General features: G+C 42.3%; 1 protein-coding gene across 2 annotated transcripts in view; it reads right to left on the minus strand.

Moving 5' to 3' along the window:
- TNFRSF21 (TNF receptor superfamily member 21) overlaps window positions 1–20,552 on the minus strand; it is a 68,701-nt gene that overhangs the window by 17,292 nt on the left and 30,857 nt on the right. For both annotated transcript variants that reach the window (XM_024122125.2, XM_055079727.1), the window contains one exon: window positions 9,315–9,580. In XM_024122125.2, coding sequence (XP_023977893.1) covers window positions 9,315–9,580 — 266 coding nt within the window. The remainder of the gene's footprint in view (window positions 1–9,314; window positions 9,581–20,552) is intronic.

Here is a 20,552-nt window from a genome sequence, read left to right on the forward strand (position 1 = left end):
CTCTAGGTCCATCCACCTCACTACAAATAACTCAATTTCATTTATTTTTATGGCTGAGTAACATTCCATTGTATATATGTGCCACATCTTCTTTTACATTCATCTGTCGATGGACACTTATGTTTCTTCCATGTCTTGGCTATTGTAAATAGAGCTGCAATGAACATTGTGGTACATGACTCTTTTTGAATTATGGTTTTCTCAGGGTATATGCCCAGTAGTGGGATTGCTGGGTCATATGGTAGTTCTATTTTTCGTTTTTTAAGGAACCTCCATACTGTTCTCCATAGTGGCTGTATCAATTTACATTCCCACCAGCAGTGCAAGAGGGTTCCCTTTTCTCCACACCCTCTCCAGCATTTACTGTTTGTAGATTTTTTGATGATGGCCATTCTGACTGCTGTGAGGTGATACCTCATTGTAGTTTTGATTTGCATTTCTCTAATGATTAGTGATGTTAAGCATCCTTTCATGTGGGTAACGACTAGTTTGTTCTCTATATCTGTGAGTTGCTTCTTTTTTGTTATATTCACTAGTTTGTTGTATTTTTTAGATTCCACATATAAGTGATATCATACAATATTTGTTTTTCTCTGTCTAACTTATTTCACTAAGCATAATACCCTCCAAGTCTATCCATGTTGCTGCAAATGGCAAAAATTTGTTCTTTTTTATGGCTGAGTAGTATTCCAATGTATATAGTGTGTGTTTTCATTTAGTATATCCGGTGCCTGGTACAGGGCTTGAAACAAAATGGGTGCTCCATTAACGAACGCTAAATAAATTGCTTGTGTTAAACTATCTCATCTTTAAAGGCTACTAAAAAAACAAAAAGCATGTGTAAGTCTGTGTGTTTTGGGGAGGGAGGGTATATCAGTCCCAAGATCCCAAGAATCTGTTTCCCAGACTTTTCCCCCTATAACCTGTACTCTTCAAGCTCAACCTACCATATTTCATTAATTCTATGGTGGATATTTCTTTTCACATTTTAACATCTCTGAAATAGGGATGTATCTAACAACTATAATTAGCAATGTTTTTATTGCTTTCTTAGTGGTACCTATAATAACGGTACATACATGGTTGCCATGGCATTCAACGAAATACAGAAATATATCTTAATTCTAATACTGACCTATATCTCACAGGGCCATGAAGCTCGCTAGATAAAAGCAGATGCAAAGCACCCAAGACAGTGTTTGGGACACAATAGATACTCAGCACGCACTGGTCCCCTTTCTCCTTAATCTCCTTTTACAGAAAGTAGGGTGGTATTGCTCTTGAGTCAAAAAATGAGAGTGTAGAATTCAAATTCCAACATGGAAAACAGTAGCTAAGATTTACTGAGCCCCCCTAGTAGATGTCAAGTGCAGGACTGGACATCTACAATCATTACCTCTACTATGTACACTCTATCTTACCAGATGCTTACAAGACAGCTACGAATTCAAGAAGTAAGGAATTTCCTGACGGTCCAGCGGTTAGGACTCGGTGCTTTCACTGCTGTGGGCCCAGGTTTGATCCCTGGTCAGGGAACTAAGATCCTGCATGCCGCATATTGTGTCCAAAAAAAAAAAAGGATATATATATATATATATATATATATATATATGTTCTTATTTTCTAGGTATATTTTGGTGGGTCACATACCCCTGCCTTCTGATGCTATCTTACAATTCCTCGTGTACACTTCTATTATACATTTGCTTATCCCACTGAATTGTCATTATTTGCACGTGTCTCCATCTCAGTGAGTGAGCTATTGAAAGGCACACACCTTTCTTCTTTACATAGTACCAGGAACACAGCTGGTGCTCGACAAAAGATTGTTGACTAACTGAATGAAACCTTGGAGTATGATAACAAGTAGAATGGCCTGAAATGTCATTAAAAGTCTAAAGGTTTATTCATAGACATGGCTCCTTTGTACACAATGACCACCTTAAACACAAGCATCACTCAATGTACTTGGGCCTACTGTGTGTCAGCAATGCCTTTACAATGTCCCCTTCTCACCACCTCACAAGTTCCCCAGAGCCCACAGTCACACCCTGCAAATTAAGTAACCTGACCTGAAATGACCTTCCACGCAGTGGTCACATAGCAGAAGTCAGGGGCTCCACACACGTGAGTTTAGCTAACGTCTTAAGGCTTTAGGACAATAATCCCTGTTTTCTAAGAGATGATCAACTGGCAAGTTAAAGACAGATTTGAAAAGCCAAAAAGTCAACAGCTAAAGGTACAGCTGGTATTTGCCTCCACTCACCCTCGCTATATTAAATTTCTTAAAAGAGCTGGTCTCAGTCACGCTGTAGATGAAGACAGCTGCATCCTGCAGCTGGTAAGCAAAAAAAAAAAAAAAAAAAAAAAAAAAAAAAATCACACAGTTCCCTTTGCAGCAAAAGCAGTGGTACCATCCTCGCAAATAGAATGCCCAGGGCTCACCTCACTGGTAGATTCTCCCTGTTGATTATACAGAGCAAAACCACTCAATCTCCAACACAGAGTCCACTATAGTTGAGAGAGAGAGAGAGAGAGAGAGGGAGGGAGAAAGAGAGAGAAAGAGAAAAACTCTGTCCCTGGGATGTAGGTTTCCTATGTGGTTTCTGGAAAGGATTAAGAATCTCTAACAAAGAATCATTCTACTACATAGAAGTTAACCACAACAATACTGGCTTCAGAGCCACTGGTTGGTACATTACAGTGTAGTTTTAATCTAGCTAATCCTATGGAAGGAGGGCATGGGGGATGAGCTACCCAAACCCCCTGCCTGATCAACACCAACTCTTTTCATTTATGAATCTCTGGTCAAAGCAGGAAGCTAAAGTAACACTTTATATTATTTTAAATGATTGTGGTTGTTTTTAATATGATCATTTCTTTTTATGGAAGTGTAGTTGATTTACAATGTTGTGTTAGTTTCTGGTGTACAGCAAAGTGATTCAGTTATACATAGATATATTCTTTCTCATATTCTTTTCCATTATGGCTTATTACAGGACATTGAAGATAGTTCCCTGTGCTGTACAGTAGGACCTTGTTGTTTATCACTTTTAAATGTACCTAAAATTCCTTTTGCCTCCCTTTCTCAAAATGAAACTATAAAGGAATGCTGGAAAATTCAAATCACCACGACTTCCGAACCTAGCCAGTAAGCATCATTTTCATTACCTCATTTTTTTGACATCCCACAGTTCAACAAGCCATTATCTGATTTAATTCTGAAAAGCACTTGAATTCCCATTTTACATAGAAAACTCTGAGTCAGAGAAATCATTTGCCCAAGGTTTCCTAGAGAGAAAAAAACAAGTCCAAGGTGAGGGGAAAAAGAAAAGAAAATGACAGCACTGGGTAAGCCTATTTGAATATACAAAGTACACCCCCCCCCAAAAAAAAAACAAAAAAAAAAAGAAAGTAAGGAAACTTAGCAATCCAGTGGCTCAATTTCATGTCCTTTTTCTGACAGCCCTTGAGAGCGGACTTGTATACACACACACCATCACCTTTGTTTCTTCACTAGAGAAAACATCCCTGCCAGCCTAGGAACGCTCACTCAGGCAGTAAGGAATAAATATCTACAACTACTAGAAATTCCAGTTCTTGGGCACTGAATGCAGATGGCAACCCTCATTCATGCTCAACCATCTACCCATCAAGCAGTCTTGAACTTGGCTGTCCTTTCCCACCCGACACTGAGTAACCCTTGGCGTTCAGGATTTAAAGGACCCATCATGTGAGTTGGAGCTAGTCAGGAACATTCTTCCACTTCTCTTGCCTCTAGAGCCTGGGAATAACTGCAGTGATTCATGGTAAACATTCACCAAGAGCTTTCTGTGGGTCACACTCACCTAATTTCACAAGAACTCAAAGGACAAGCACTAAGGGTGCTCCCATTTTCTCAGGAAAAAACTGAGGCAGAGAGGTCAAGTAATTGACCATTGAGTCCCCAGTGTGATATGCTGCCTGGACAGGAATTTAACCCGGCACGCATCTCCACACTGACATCCCGATTTGGAGCCGTAATGTTGATAAACTGTACATCCACCAATTCCCTCCTCCCTCCTGGGTTTACTCCCTTAGATTAAACATTGATATGTATACGTTTCTTCCCTTCAGTGGTAAGCTTCCCTGACAGCAATGACTCTGTTTTCCTTGTCTTTGCATTGCCCAAATTCCCTGGTATAATACTGCACACGTAATTCGTTATGTAATATAGATTTAAAAATAAAATCACATCCCCTCCTTTGCTATTTATTTAGCAGGGGAATCTTAAACCCACGCCAAGAAAGTACTGAAAGAAAAATAACTATCAAGCTTAAGTTCTATTTTCCAGCTCACCTTCAAAAACAAAGGGCAAATAATGCAATTTATTTTAGTCAGTGGGCATCTTCCAGATGAAGAAAAACAGAGTTTATTGCCGGAAACCTACACTAAGTATTCTTTAGGCCAAAGGAAAATGACCTCAGGCAGAGATGGGGAATGAAGAACAACAGAAAATATCAGTAAGCAGGTAAATCTATATGGATCGGGACTGTGTAAAACTGTAATAATTATGCCTTTGGGAGGTTTAAGAAATGTGTAGTGTTAAAATGTATGACAACAAAAACACAATACAAGAGAAGGATAAACAGGACTGAAGTCTTTTAAGGCTGCTGTGTGGTCTGAAAAGTAGTAGAAATTTATAAAATGGCTCATAATTTAAGTAGGCATGTTGTAACCTCTGGGGTATCCATTAAAAGTAAAGAAAAAATGTGTAACTAAGAAGTTAAGAGGAAAAGTAGAATAATAAAAAAATGCTTTATGAACAAGAAAGGAAAGGGGGACGAGAACAGATAGGACAAATACAAAACAAATAATAAGATGGCCAAATATATGGGTAATTATGTTAAAAATGTAACCACACTGAAATTCTCTAGTTAAATGACAAAAACTGTCAGAATAGATTTTTTAAAACCTTAAATATATGCTCGTTACAAAATACTTTCTTGAAATAAAGCCACAGAAAAGAATCAAAGTAAAAGGATGGAAAAAAAGAGATAACATAAAATTTGGAAGACTGTGTTAGGTTTTTGCTTTGTTTTGTTTTTTAAAGAGTTTTGGCAAAGTCCCAGTAACTTCCAAACTATTATCCCACTGCTTTACTGCTTCTCCCAAAAGCTCATGACCAGGAAGGAAAGAATTCAGATGATTCTGGAAGGCTGGGTTCAGTTTTGATGTTGAACTTGAAAGAAGAGAGAACTGAAAAACCCAGCTCATACCTCAGAGAAGGAAAGAGTCAGGCAAGTGAATGAATACATAAACTGTGATAAATCCAGACAACTGAATATTATTTGGCGCTTAAAACAAATGAAAATTCAAGTCATAAACAGACACAGAGGAAGCTTAAATGCATATGACTGAGTGAAAAAAGCCAACCTGAAAAGGCTACACACTCTATGATTCCAACTATATGACATTCTGAAAAAGGCAAAACTGTAAGAGACAAGGAAAAGGTTAGTGGTTGATGTGGGAGAGAGGTGGGTAGTGGGGAAGAGAGAAATAGGGAAAGCATAGAGGATTTTTTGAGCAGTAAAAGTGTTCTGTATGATAGTATAGTGATGGACATATGTCATTATACATTTGTCCAAATCCATAGCACATGTACGACACCAAGAGTGAACCCTAAGGTAAACTATGGACTTTGGGTAATTATGATGTGTCAATGCAGGTTCACTCTTGGTAAAACTGTACTATTCTGGTGAGTGAGATTGATAACGGGTGGGCCTGTGCATGTGTGAGGGGAGGGAGTATACAGGAAACTCTGTAACCTCCCTCTCAATTTTGTTTTAAACCTAAACCTGCTCTAAAAACTTGTTTAAAAAAAAATGCAAAGAACAGTACACCAAAAAGTAAATTTTACTGTATAATTTGTTATGCATAAATTTTTTTTTTAAGTAAGACTCTGGATGTGTTTAACTCAAAAATGGCTAATAGGCCACCATGGTTAATAATGGACCAGCTGTTCCTGACAGAGGTAACTAAAAGGAACACCAGGGCTAATCCTTTGAGTGGAACATAACATAGGTGTTCTCAGGCTCATGAATAGGAAGAAACATTAACCATTTTAAACACACACACGGAGTCATTTTTGCATATTATGAGTCCATTAACTCCTGGGGCAAAGTCTCAAATTGTCCGCAGTACCACCGTACACACAGAATACAGATCCACTAGAAAATGGAAACTAGGTCTCAATTATGCCCCCTGCGTGTTGATTCTCTTGTTTGACTCCACAAATCTCAGAGATAAAGTATGAACAAACTGTGCAATCAATAATAGCTGGCAGCCAGAAATCCATGCTCATTGGCTGTTAAAATTAGAGTAAGAGCTGGGTCCACAACACTGCCAGACAATGATGGACACGATTAAAACATGGAACAAGAAGCTTAATACTGCCTTCTCAGCCTCCATCCTAACATGCAGGCTACACTAGAACCAAGAAGGCTACAAGATGTCTTGATGTCACTGTTTCTTACAAAATAAACAACAAAAAATAGATACTAGAATCTTTTGTATATGGAGGAGATAAGAGGAAGGAAAAAACTAAAAGGAACAAGAGCTTGGCACTTGGGGACTAAGGGTTTTGGTTTCTTATTCATTGACCCAGTGATTTTTGCTATAATCACTCTCCCTGACATGTAGTCTCCTCCATGGAGTCTGCACCTTTGGCCCACTTTTCCCAGCACCCAGGACAGTGCCTGGAATAAAGTAGGTGCCCCATAAACATTGATGAAACTCAGTGGAACTATAAGAGAAACATACCAACGTCATTTGGTATAGACAATACTCTACCACCATCATTACCACCATTAAGAAGTACCTTAAAGACTAGGCCCAAATTCTAAGTGATTGCTGAGTGTACACAGAGAGAGGAGACAGATCTGCAGAACCCAAAAGTAAAGTAAGTTTTAGGCAAATATGACCCAACATAGCAAACCTCAGCCAGTCCTCCCAAGGAAGAATGGATGGCACATAAACCACTGTCTGCTCTTCCTCAATTAAAAGGAGGATGGTTCCGTCTTTCAATTCAGCACAGTAAAACAAAGCCCTACCTATCTTTCCTTGTAGGCCTTTTCAGCTGTCATTTAAAAAAAAGTTTTAAACCACAAAAGTAATGTTTTCATTACAGAAAATAATTTTTAAAAATGACTTCTAATTCAACCACCTAGATTTCATTATATTAACATTTATGCATTTTCCTATGTTTATATTTGTTTTTTCTAATGAGAAACCTTCCTTTGAACCCTTAGCAATACATCATGATCATCCTCCCACCTTATTAAATATTCCATTGAACCGACATCAATTACATTTTCTCTTTTTTGAGAAACAGCGCATCAATTACATTTTCTCTTTTTAGGAGGCATTATCAAGGCGATCCAGTAGCTTATTCTCAAGTATCTAAATCCTTCTTCAAATCTACTGCTCACCCTAGCAGTTCTTTCCTTAAAGCCAGCACTCCAAGGAAGCACAATGATGTTTTGCCTCTTAAGTCCCTTTGTTTGAACTGCAGCCATTTTACTCAATTGGGGGCCAAGCATCTCCCTCTCCTTTCCCCAAATCCAGCTACTCAAAGCCTTGTTTTAGTTGTGAACCATACTTAATTGAGATCATTTCGCAGAAAGTCACAAGACACTGGTGTGTGCCTTTGAATATTTACCCCCGACTCTATTAGTAAATCTTTTTTCTGAAATTCCACGTTTCAAAAAAGTTAAAAATACACCAGGGGCTTTAAAGACTACCTTCAGAATCAATTAGCACCGATGAACTCTTATCTAGTCACTTAGATAAAAGATCCACCTGATGAATGTTTATTTCAATAATGAAGAAACACTACACTGTTAGCATAGACAGAAAAAGGCACTTGGACTTCTTAAATGTATAAAACTGAGTCCCTTGATATACAAATCTGGTACAGAATGATAGTAGATTAGAGTGGACAGGGGGAAAATCTCTCCCTTGCACTTTTAGGTAATGAGTTTGGACCACTGGAAAAGAACACAGGCTGAATTGCCTTTTAAATTTTAAGTGGGTTTTATCAAGTCTCAGGGGCAGCGTTTTTCCTTTGGGAACACGTTACAAAACTTCAATCGAGGGCTTCCCTGGTGGCGCACTGGTTGAGAGTCCGCCTGCCGATGCAGGGGACACGGGTTCGTGCCCCGGTCCGGGAGAATCCCACATGCCGAGGAGCGGCTGGGCCCGTGAGCCATGGCCGCTGAGCCTGCGCTCCACAATGGGAGAGGCCAAAACAGTGAGAGGCCCGCATCAGAGAAAAAAAAAAAAACAAAAAAACTTCAATCGAAGTCTAAGAAATATGATTCAATAGCCAAATTTGTATTTAATTCATGGCTTTTCAGGGAAGCACCTTATGATTAAGGAAAGGCTAAGTAAAATGAGTTACATCATAACCATAACTACAATTTACAGAACACCTTCAATGTGTCAGGCATTTTATATACTTTATTTCCAGTCTTAATTAACCCTATAAACCTGGCTTACAAGGGAGAGAACAGAGGCAGAGAAAGTTGAAGTAATGTACCCTTGGTCACCCAGCTAGTAAGTGTCAGAGCCAGGATTCTTATCCCGTGCTGTCTGACTCCAAAGCCAGGGCTCATGGACCAACGATTATAAATAAATCACACTCAGGGGTCCCCTCAGTTTCATCTGAGGCACTGATTGGACAAGCCCAAGGAGAAATATCAATCCTGTTACTAAATACTGCCAGTACCACCTGCATCCTTGGGGGTACTCAGGGGTAAAACAGAGCGTTCTTAAACCACATCACAGAAAATATCGTCTGGAAGGGAAAGGGAATAGAAAAAAGTCTTCCTTCTTGCTTTTGTTCAAAATGTGTTATGCAAAATGAAACTGTAAATTGGGTAACAAGGAATAGATCTAGCCATAGAGTCTGATGCCAGAATCCACTATCAAAGGCAAAGATTCTCAACTTTGCATATTAGAATCACTTGGAGAGCTTTAAAAATACTGATTCCTAAAAATACTGGTTCCTAGTCCTGTCCCTGGAGATTCTACACTGACTGGTCTACAGTGGGGTCCAAATACCAAAATCTTTTAAAAGTTCTCTAGATAATTAATGGAAAACCATTGAGAAGCACTGCCCTAGAAGAGGGGTGTGTGTGTGTGTGAGTGAGACAGAGAGAGAGAACCTAGGCACCTACTATCAGTGCTTTCTCCTTATTACATATACCTGGTAAAATCTGGAGCACAGGGACCTAAAGGTTAGTGGGAAAGACAGACAATCCGGGCTGCATTACCTGGGCTGTATCTTCCATCAGGCCACGGATCTTCTCCACGACATCATTGCGCCGGTGCTGGCGCAGGGCGCTAATTAACTGGGCCAGGCTGGCCTCGGGGCCCCGGATGGTCCAGTGCTGTAGCGCTGCGTAGGCCCGCTCGTGGTCCGCCGTGTACCCGTTGGAGAAAGCAGCCACCTCCCTCTCGCTGGCATTGCACAGAAGCTGATAGATATCCTTCCACTGGCTTCCCACTTGGGCTGCTACAAGCTTCAGGATGTCAATACCTATACCAGACAGAAAATAAAATAAAACACAAATACAGATATGTGAGGTCTTTACAGAAGGCCAATCTGTTTTAATGAACTTAAAGAAGCATGCTTTCCCATGGCTCTCGTCCGTCAAAGGGATGCAGTGCCTCCTACCGCACACGCAGGCCATCCTGGAGACTAGTTAGGTACCCTTCTGCAAATGTCACTTCCAGAACGTGGAACCAGAGGAGCATCCTGGAAGAAAAATAAATCGCCCCTAAACAATATTTTGAAAGTCAAACCCAAACAAAGTACTCAGAGTGATTCCTTTATTGCTGCTAAAAACTGGAACCAAATAAATTAGAGACTCTCAGATGAAAAAAGTGGCGACTTTATAAAATCTAGAAGAGGTAAGCCACAGGTTCAAACTGCAGTGGAGTTTATCCAGCAGTGTCTGGGTAATGGGTGGTGAGAGTCTGGCTATGGTGTCTTGTATATCAACTGATGAAATTCCCAACTGATCCAGCCCAATGGGGGCATTCCTTCAAAACTTCTGACTTCCCATGCTCTAAAATTCTATGCTCAAAAGGCAACTTTCTGATCTATTAGTCAGTCTCCTAAAGTTGACTTGCACAGTTATAACGAAGACAACAGCAAAATGACAATATACTAACAATAGCTATTATCTTCCAGGTATTATGTGAAGGCATTCGCTCATTAACATTCCAACTGCCCGGGTAAGAAAAAAAAAAAACAAAAAAAAAACAGAAAAGTCAGGCAACTTGCCCAATATCACAAAGGTAGGTGGGTTGGGTTTTGAACCCAACTCACTGGATAATATTATAAATGGAGTCATTCTGGCTCATCAGTTACTTATAAACTCAATCAGCATGGGTCTGCAGTCCCCAGATCTGATGAACAGAGGGTGAAAATGCCAAAATCAAATCTTGGGATTTGACAACTCAGGATAAGCACCTGGCACCGACCCTCTGTGAGGTGGGATTTTCCCTGAGTGGCACACTTTGGTGTCTTCCACTTTAAGGCACCTTCTCGCTGCAATTACGTATTGGCTTTTCCCAAATTTATCCATGGAGTGTATATATAACCCCACAGTAAGGGCTCTGGTAGGTATCACAACAGGTGAATGAGTCTTCTGAATCAATACCATATCTTTGAATGAGGCCATACTCACAAACCCAGATACCAAAGTTATTAGAGTTAACAATGTCTTGGCTAACTACAGCTAACAAAGAGGATACACAATGGAATACTACTCAGCCATAAAAAAGAATGAAATAGGGACTTCCCTGGTGGTGCAGTGGATAAGACTCCGAGCTCCCAGTGGAGGGGGCCCGGGTTTGATCCCTGGTTAAGGAACTAGATCCCCCATGCATGCCGCAACTAAGAGTTCACAAGCCACAACTAAGGAGCTGGTGAGCCGTGACTAAGGATCCCAAGAGCTGCAACTAAGGAGCCCGTCTGCTGCAACCAAGACCCGGTGTAGCCGAATAAAAAAAAAAAAAAAAGAATGAAATAGTGTTATTTGAGCAACATGGGTGGGCCTAGAGATTATCATACTAAGTGAAGTGAGACAGAGAAACAAATACCATGTGATACCATTTATATGTGGAATCTAAAATATGACACAAATGAACTTATTTACAAAACAGAAACAGACTCACAGATGTGGAAAACAAACTTATGGTTACCAAAGGGAAAAGGGAGTAAGGGAGGAATAAATTAGGAGTTCTGGATTAGCAGGCACAAACTACTATATATAAAATAGATAAACAACAACGTCCTACTGTATAGCACAGGGAACTATATTCAATATCTTATAATAAACTATAATGGAAAAGAATCTGAAAAAGAATATATATGCGTATAACTGAATCACTTTGCTATACACCAGAAACTAACACAACACTGTAAATCAACTACACTTCAATTTAAAAGGAAAGTTGAAAAAAAGTCTTTAAAACATTTACTACTCAAAATAAAAAGGGGGGGGCGGAATTCCCTGGCGGTCCAGTGGTTAGGACTCTGTGCTTCCACGGCAAGGAGTACGGGTTCGATCCCTGGTCGGCGAACTAAGATCCCACAGGCCACGGGGCGAGGCCAAAAAAAAAAAAAAAAATGAAGTCAAGTTCCCAAGTGAAACTTGGGGAAGAAAGCAAAAGAAGAGAAGAGGAGCTTACTGTGATGGTTAATTGAATTTTTCAATTAACTAGAGGTTAGTCGGGAAGGAAAGAAAAAAACCTTTTTTGCTCCAATCAGTTGTTGGGGAAAATATTTATAAAATGAGCTATCAACTTCTGCCTGAGAAAAGAGCAATAAGAATTCCCGAAGTTTCCTTGTAAATGGAGGAATTTGTGGTTCCTCCATGGAAACCCTTCCTCTGCCACGCAATCCCATTGAAGCAGATGACTTGGAAGACTTGCGTGTACATCCTGAACCAACCCCCTGAAAATGGTTTCGGAACGTAAGTTCCTGGTAGCAGGCTGCTTTCCCGTCAACTGTAAAAGTAGAATGCCACAGACTGAGACCCGACTGTACTTCCCACACTATTTTCCCTGGCAGTGTGAAATACACTTGAACCCGCTGCTTTTCAGTTTTCATAGCCATGTTTAGCCAGATACAGAGCTTCTGATTTCAAGCAAACAGACGCCTCAAAAAAAAAACACGTCTTCTTTAAAACCCCGCAGGTAACTTTCAGCAGCAAGCCAGCTCTTTGTGGTTGCTGTGGTCGATTCTTCCAAGCACCAAAAGGCTTCTTAGCCCCTGAGTCTTAATTTAGGTCAAGTGAACGAAGGCCCACAGTGTCTTACATGGAAACATGACTGCGTTTTCTTGTATGTGGGCCCTTTGCTTAAATCTTTGTAGCGCCAGTGACAGTGTGGCTTTGGGCAAACCACTAACTGTCATGTTCATTTCCTCATTTGTACAGTGGAGATACTCAGTATGGTCCCTGGGGATGAGCTGATTAACATTTTCTATAGAGTGGACTTATTTTTGGAAGTACCCCATCATTATAAATGTTCCGTACACTGGGCGCTACAACTAAAGACTAAATGCATTTCTGATGGAAACACACAGGCTTCATAGAGTAATGACAGAGTGTAAAAGGCTCACGCTTAACAATAACTCCTTCTTCCAAAGCCAGTATTTATACTTTTTTTCTGCCACAAAATTAAAAAAAAAAAGGAAAACATGAAGAATGGGTGCAATGAGATTTTCCTTCAACTAAAATTGACTGGAAGCTAAATTTCAGGTCCACGAATCAGGTTTCGCCTTCTTCTTTTACTATGTAAACATGGAGTCAACTTATGTGAACCAGCCTGGATCGACCAGGTTCCTCACCACGGGCCCCTCCCACTTCAGAGCGGATAAATACAAAGATGTCAGAGACAACCACTACCTCCGGAGATCCCAGTCTCTCAGCCTAGCACAGGATCACAGCAGGAGGAGGCAAGACCAGTCTGAACTAACCCACGACTTCGGTGTATACCTTGCCCCGACCCCACTATCACCACCAAAGGGAAAAGAAAAACCTGCGGAATATTTCAAGAGTATTTGTTGGGCAGCCCCTGTGTGTTAACTTTGTTTGCTGGACTGAAAGCCCCTGGGAGATTTTCAGACAAAGAGTTTAGCACCAAGAAAATGAAGTCTCACTGATGAAGCACAAAATTTGATGAGATCTGAAAGCGCTCTTCATTTAGGAAACAAGTTTCAGGCAAAACTAAACAATACAAACTATAGGGAAAAGCAGTAGAATGATTAAACTAAATTGAGATAGCTACCGTTGGGGAGGGAGGTGGGTACGGTAGCTGTCCACTACTGGATAGGGGCACAGAGGGGACTTCAAAGGTATTCCCGAGGTTCAATTTCCTAAGCTGGATGGTGGGGAAATGGGTCTTCTTTTAATTTTATTATTGTGTTTGATATTTATGTTATTATTCCTTTTAAAGCTACATACATATATATAACTATAGAACACACATATATAGACATATATTTACATATACTTCATACCTATACATACTATGATGTGGTATACATAATGTTTTAAATGTTTAATTTTATTCGTGAGGAATCTCATGTAGAAAGGTTAGTGACTAGGTCAAGGTCGCCCAGCTAGTCAGTGGTACCTCTGTTGTGCTTAATAGGGAATATGGTATTAGAGAGGAACATTGCTATTTGCTGGAATTATGCTCCTGGGGCATAGTCCACATATGAATGCACTCGGCATAGACCATGGTGTGTGTGCTTCTTCCTGGCCTGTTATTACTGACCAAGAAGATGCTTGGAAAGTTTTTCTTTAGGGCTAGCAAGTGTAGTTCTTTCCTTTAAAACTATGGTACCCTTTATTTTTTTTTTTTTTTTACCCTTTATTTTTTAAAAAAGGAAGTTTCAGCAATCTTTTTCTGTACAGGGCAAGAATAAATATTTTAGGCTTTGAGAACCATACAGTCTCTGTTGCAAGCTCTCAACTCTGTTCTTAGGTGACAGCAGCCATAAGCAGTACAAATGAGCCCACGTGCTACAGTTCTCCAACCCCTGAAACTGTAGCAATTTAAAGACCATAGCTAGACTGTCAAATGGCAAAACGATTTAGAAAAGCACTGTGTTCAAAGAAACACAAACACGCACAAAGCCCCCAAAATGAAAGTTCCCACCCCAATGATCAATCTCAATGTGAAATGATAGTAAAATAGAGACCAAATCTCTGCGTGGCTGGGTGCCCTGGTCATCTGTCCATCAGCGTTCCGACAATTTTCATCTAGAATGGAGACAGTCACCATGTGTTGAATTAATCTAACTTGTTTAGCGTGATGCCAAATCTCTTTTTTTCTTAGGTTGAAAAGCAATACAACCGTCAACCCACAGAAGTGCTGATTGATAGGCTACGAGCTTAACTTCGCTTTTCTTGTGATGGCAGGTCCTGGAGCTCTGGAGAACGGCTGAAGTTTCCAAAAGAAGTCATGAAGCAGCCAAGCCCTATAAACCACGGGCTGTACTTGCCAGGGGCTGTGTCTGAGAAGGTGGTTCTGGCACCAGGGAAATGGCTTGTGACTTTTAAGGTGCAGGTAGTAGAAGGATCATAAACTTGCTAATCCCAGGATACAGTTTCAAACTCCATGACTTGTTAGTTGTGTGACCTTGGGCAAATGACCTCTAAGATTTCAGTGTCCTCATCAGTAAAACGATAATACCACCTCTTATCTCATAGGCTGGGTAAGGAGATGTATGGGGTCAAGTATTAAACCCATAAAGCACCTTGGTTCTCCTTCCTCTGTCCCCTCCATTTCTGGATAGGAGTCACTGGGGCAACAAAGCTGACAGACGGGAGAAGTTCTGCATAGACATCGGTTTTAGCACCAGGACCACAGGCGCTGAACAATGAAGCCGGGCACCAGCATCCTCACCTCCTGGGTTTTTCAGAACCTCACCAGTATGTGTCCGAAGGGGCACCACTGCACAAGAGGGGCACCACCCACAGAAAGGCACATGTGAGAGGTCAACGCTGCCCCCCGCCACACACAGGGCATCACAACAGGACTCGGGGGGTTCTTCCGAATGAGCGGACTCTGCCCAGCTCTGCTGTGAGGGAGCTCAAGGAAAAGGCACAAGGTGAGCAGTTGGGTTATTGTGGAAGACATGGCATTTTCCCATGCATTATAAAACCCTGAATCAGATATAATCTGGGTGACAACCCTCATCGGAGGCTCAATGTCAACGTCAGTATGCAAAAAAAGTTCCTCCTCTTTTAATACGAACCTGAATTGACCTTTACAAGAGAAGGTATTAACGCTCCTTCCTTTTGGAGATAAATATCTGAAATGAGTGCCATCATTAAGAAGCCATGGTAAAGCCTTCCCTGGAAGAGGCATGAAGGACAGTGACGACAGAGCTGGAGAAAACAAAGGCCGTCTGGACCCCATGACACAGCCCTCTGGATTTCATGCTGTACAACCATACTTCATACAGAATGGGTACATCGAAGAGGCGAATGTGTTTATAAGCTTTTTGCTGGTACCACACATCCTCATCATTAAAAAGATTCAGGTATTCCCACTGCATCTCCCATCCTGGTTAAATGTCATGGCAGTTCTCATTATTCTGCTAGGAAAAGAAATGGCGGGGGGGTGGGAACAAATAATGAGAAAACTCCCACGGAGGCAATTAGTATACAAACTCCTCCCACGACAGATGACTCCACAGTTACCCCTGTGCTGGTTTGCTGGTATACACACACACACACACACACACACACACACACACACACACAGAGTCTCCTGAGACATACATGTCGAAAACAAGCCATATGAGCTCAAAACGACTTCCCTGCTACCAACAGCCTGACTCCCACCCCAAACATGCCCTTCATCGGCAAGTGCTGTGACCCCAGGCTTGCCAACTGCGGACACAAGGGCAAAGGTGGACAGGACACATAAAACATTTGTACAGAACAACAACTTGTAAGTCAAGTTCAGAAATGTGAATAAACGTCTGGCTTTAGCATGCCATGATGGTCTTCCCTGTACAATGGCCATGTCCTCAGAGATGCCTTTTCTGGCCACCTTCTGTCCGAGCCTCATGTCTGCTTTGATCACCATTATCCCCAGCTACTCCCGGAGCCTAGCACATAACAAAAGTACAATGACTATCTCTGATTGAATGAGTGAGTGAATGAATGAATGAGAGCCTTTTTCTATCCCTCCCTTCTTGCCTGAACCTCCTCCCCACCATTTGTTAGCCCATTCACCCCTGTAACTTAAGTCCCCGAGAAACGGAGGGACCAAATGCTATCACATTCTTGCTGCGTAGCCCTGCCAGATCTACGGTCTCTATAATGACAAGAAGGAAGGCCCACGTGTGGCTGCCAATGGGGGAAACGCGGGCTTCCTGGCACGGGAACCCAGCTGTTGTGCAATAACCTCTCCCTCTGCTGGCGCCCTCTTCCCATGGAGGGCGCTCCACTGAATCCATGCCAGGGCCCAGAGCTCACGAGGCAAAGAGGTCCCACCATGGCGGAAACCTCCTCCAGAGATAAGCTATCCAGGCCACGGTCTGTCTGGCCTGATAACATAGTAAATGCTCCTAAAAGCAACAACCCCACATGTGCATGTTTTTTTTTTGCAGTAAGCAGCATGTCATAGGATGGTTAAAACATGCTATATCAGGACTTCCCTGGCGGTCCAGTGTTTAAGACTCTGCGATTCCATTGTAGGGGGCACAGGTTCGATCCTTGGTCAAGGAACTAAGATCCCGCGTGGCCAAAAACAAAAACAAAAGACAGGGCTTCCCTGGTGGCACAGTGGTTGAGAGTCCGCCTGCCGATGCAGGGGACACGGGTTCGTGTCCCGGTCCGGGAAGATCCCACATGCCGCGGAGCGGCTGGGCCCGTGAGCCATGGCCGCTGAGCCTGCGCGTCCGGAGCCTGTGCTCCGCAACGGGAGAGGCCACAACAGTGAGAGGCCCGCGTACCACAAAAAAAAAATAAAATAAAATACTCCTTTCCTATTGAGGTAAAAAGTTGGAGGAACTGTTTAGATTTCATATGAAACCCCAAAAGTGATTTCCAAAGCTGAATTCATCAGTACCTTGTTCAATGGGCAATTACTACAAGCTCAGATGAATCTCGGGAACTGCTAAAAACCACCGTGCAAAGGTTTAGTGGTTAATGGAAGAACTGTTTACCAAGGGCAAACTCTATCAAAGCAGTAGGAATGGAAGATATAAATTTCACTGAGGCTGTGAGGACAAAGCTAATAACCTTTTCTTTCATTCCAGGAGGAAAACAACAACGCAAAACAAACAATGCCCTCTTCCTCCCTGTCTTAGCCTCTGTATGAAGCAGTTCGTTTATTCATGTAATGAAAATGTACTGAGAACCCTTACTGAGCACCAGACATGATTCTGGGCATTGGGGACGTGGCAGCGAACGAGGCAGAACAAAATCCCTTTTCCTGGTGAAGTCTGCAATCTGTTGGGGAACGCGGGAAGTAATAAAATATTCCATACGTTGCACAGCCAGGAGTGCTAAGGAGTAAAAGACAGCAGGGGAAGGGGACGGAGGGGGAAGGAGACCGAGGGGGCAGGGCTGCAATTTTAGATATGGGGCGTTCTCCCTGATATCTCAAAGAAGGCTCCACTGAGCTAACGTTGGAATCAAGCCCTAATGGAGGTGAGGGAGCAAGTCCTGCGGAGGGAGCAGCAGGTAGAAAGGGAGGAAGGGTGCTGGCATGTACAAGGAGGGCAGGAAAGCCAGTGTGGCTGCAACAGTGAGTGATGGAGAGTGTGGTGGGTGTCAGAGGCTGGATATGAATGGCCAGGAGGGGAGTACAGATTGCACTGGGCCTTCAGGCTGCCGCTCCCTGTGCAGTGAAAAGTCACTGGGGATTCTGACTTTTCAAGGACAGGACTGCCGCGATGTGTGACTTACATTGAACAGGATCACTCTGTCCGTTGTGAAAAGAATAAACTAGAAGGGGCACACGGCAGAAGTGGAGCAATCATTGCCATGGCAATGATCCAGGAGGGAGGTGACAGTGCCTTGGGCCAGGCTGGCGGCTGTGGAAATGAGGGCAAATGGTTGCCTTCTGCATCTATTTGAAGGTAGTGCTGATTGGATTGGCTAAGGGCTTGAATATTGGGTGAGAAAGCAGGAAAGGAGTTAAGGATGATGCTAAGGTTTTGCTTGGAGCAGCGGGAAGACCAGAGGGGCCACTTTCCACGCTGGGCAGCTGATGTGAACAGCACGGTTCGGGATTTAGGTTTTCACATCTTAAGTGGGAGGTGTCTGTTGGACATCTGGGTCCATCAGGCAGGTGGGAGGCTATCTGTATGTTGAGTTCAGGTACAAGATCCAGGCTGGGTAGATACACTTGGGAATTAGCAGCAGATAGATGGCATTTAAAGCCATGGGTCACCCAGGGAAGGCGTGTGTGCGGGTAGAAAAGGGGGGTAAGTCCTGAGCCCCGGGGCTCTCCATTATTCAGAGGTGGGGTCCCAGAGGAGGAACTAGCCAAGGAGCTGGAGAAGGAACAGCCAGAGAGGTGTGAGGAGAGCAAGAGAGGCTGGAGTCCAGGAAGCCAAAGGAAGGAAGTGTTTCAGGAAGAAGGGAATCAAGGGACCCAGTAGGCCGTAGAGGAAAACTCAGAACCGAACAATGCAGTTAGAATCGTGCTGTCAGACTACGTGGAAAAGAGGCAAGATTGGGGCTAAAACATTGCTACCATACTTTAGAGGTGCTAAAACATCTAAATGCACTTTTTAAAAACTGAAATATAGTTGATTTACAGTGTTCCAGGTTTACAGCAAAGTGATTCAGATATAGATAGATTGATAGATAGATAGATAGATAGATAGGTATTCTTTTTCAGATTCTTTTCCCTTATAGGTTATTACAAGATATTGAATATAGTTCCCTGGGCTATACAGTAGTAGGTCCTTGTTGGTTATCTATTTTATATACAGTAGTGTGTACCTGTTAATCCCAAATTCCCAGTTTATCTCTCCCCCACTCCTTCCCCTTTGGTAACCACAAACTTGTCCTCCAAATCTGTGAGTCTAATTCTGTTTTGTAGATAAGTTCATTTGTATCAGTGTTTTAGATTCCACGTATAAGTGATATATATGTTTTTAACCAATGCCTTTCCGTAGCTTGGTTGCAGTGTGCTTTTTCTTCCTTAGTGGTGTATAAAGTAATGGTGCGTCTCACAATCAGTGGTGTCTTAGATTTGACGAAATATAGTAAGAACTATTATTTTTTAAATTTATAAACTTGAACCCACCTAATATTTACAATCTGACATACCATCAACAACCTAACACGTCAAATTCTGTTCATACGCTGCAAGGGTAACGACCAATTACTCGTGAAAAACAATCAACAGAATTAGAGAAATTCCTCCTTCTCTGCAAAATCTGCTTACATAATACCTGACCAGGTTGATTCAAGGACACTCATTTGTAAGGATTTTCTTTTCTACTTGTATTTTAGCCCTATGTGGGGAAACTGCTGATGTGTTTTTCAGTATCCCAAACAGCTGAAATTCAAAAGCTGTTCGATAAATTAGAGAATAAAATATACATTTAAAACATCAATACCTGTCCTCTAAAGCCTAGAGGAAGAAGCCATTGGTGGGTGGGCCTGGGGAGGACAACAGCCTTCCAAGGGCAAAGGCCACACCTTCCTTGACTCTGTGCACGAGATAATGCTTTTGAGGCTGTCGCAATAAGAGGCTTTTCTCCTGCAGTGGTTGTGCGCGCTTTATAATTCTCAAACATCCTCGAGGTTCAACCGAAAGGTGCCGTTGGCTGGAAGTAGCATGACAGGAAGCAAAGGTGGCAAAGACCGGGGTTGGGGAGCGCGGGATGGAGAACAGCCTGCCTGTCCCTTCCTGCTCCCAGAAAATGACTGCGGCCCTGGGGGCAGAACAAGGGCACAGCAACCTCTTAAATGGAATAATCTGCTCCCTTCAGCCCGGCTTCCCGGTGTTTACACTTCAAGTCTACTTCCCGTAGGAAATTTGGGCTGACAGACAGGATGACTGTCTGGAATTTGGAGTCCAGGAGCCTTTTGGCAAAGGAAGGAGGGTTTCTTTGGTTGCAGCTGCTGCTGTCTGGGGCTGAGAAAACTACCACCAAGTTCAACAGATGTGAGTTCCAATTAGCACGACTCCATCACCTCTGACTTATCTGAAACAGCCTTTACGTTTTCAAACAGCCCTCCAAGCTTTCAGCCATTGGGTATCTGGCTTTAGAAGTTTTCCATTTCAAGCAATCCAAGAAAACAGTGAAAAGGAGGAAATCGGGGTGACTTCTATGGAGGAAAACTCATTACTGGTGACAATTTTTCAGTTGTTTTATTTCAGAACAAGCTGGGTTTTGCTAAGGGAAATAAATTTTTCTTGATTGAGCACAATTTTAAAAAATCAACCATAGAGGGCCTCCGTGGTGGCGCAGTGGTTGAGAGTCCGCCTGCCGATGCAGGGGACGCGGG

Source organism: Physeter macrocephalus, chromosome 18, assembly GCF_002837175.3.
Source record: "Physeter macrocephalus isolate SW-GA chromosome 18, ASM283717v5, whole genome shotgun sequence".
NCBI classification, from domain to species: Eukaryota; Metazoa; Chordata; class Mammalia; order Artiodactyla; family Physeteridae; genus Physeter; species Physeter macrocephalus.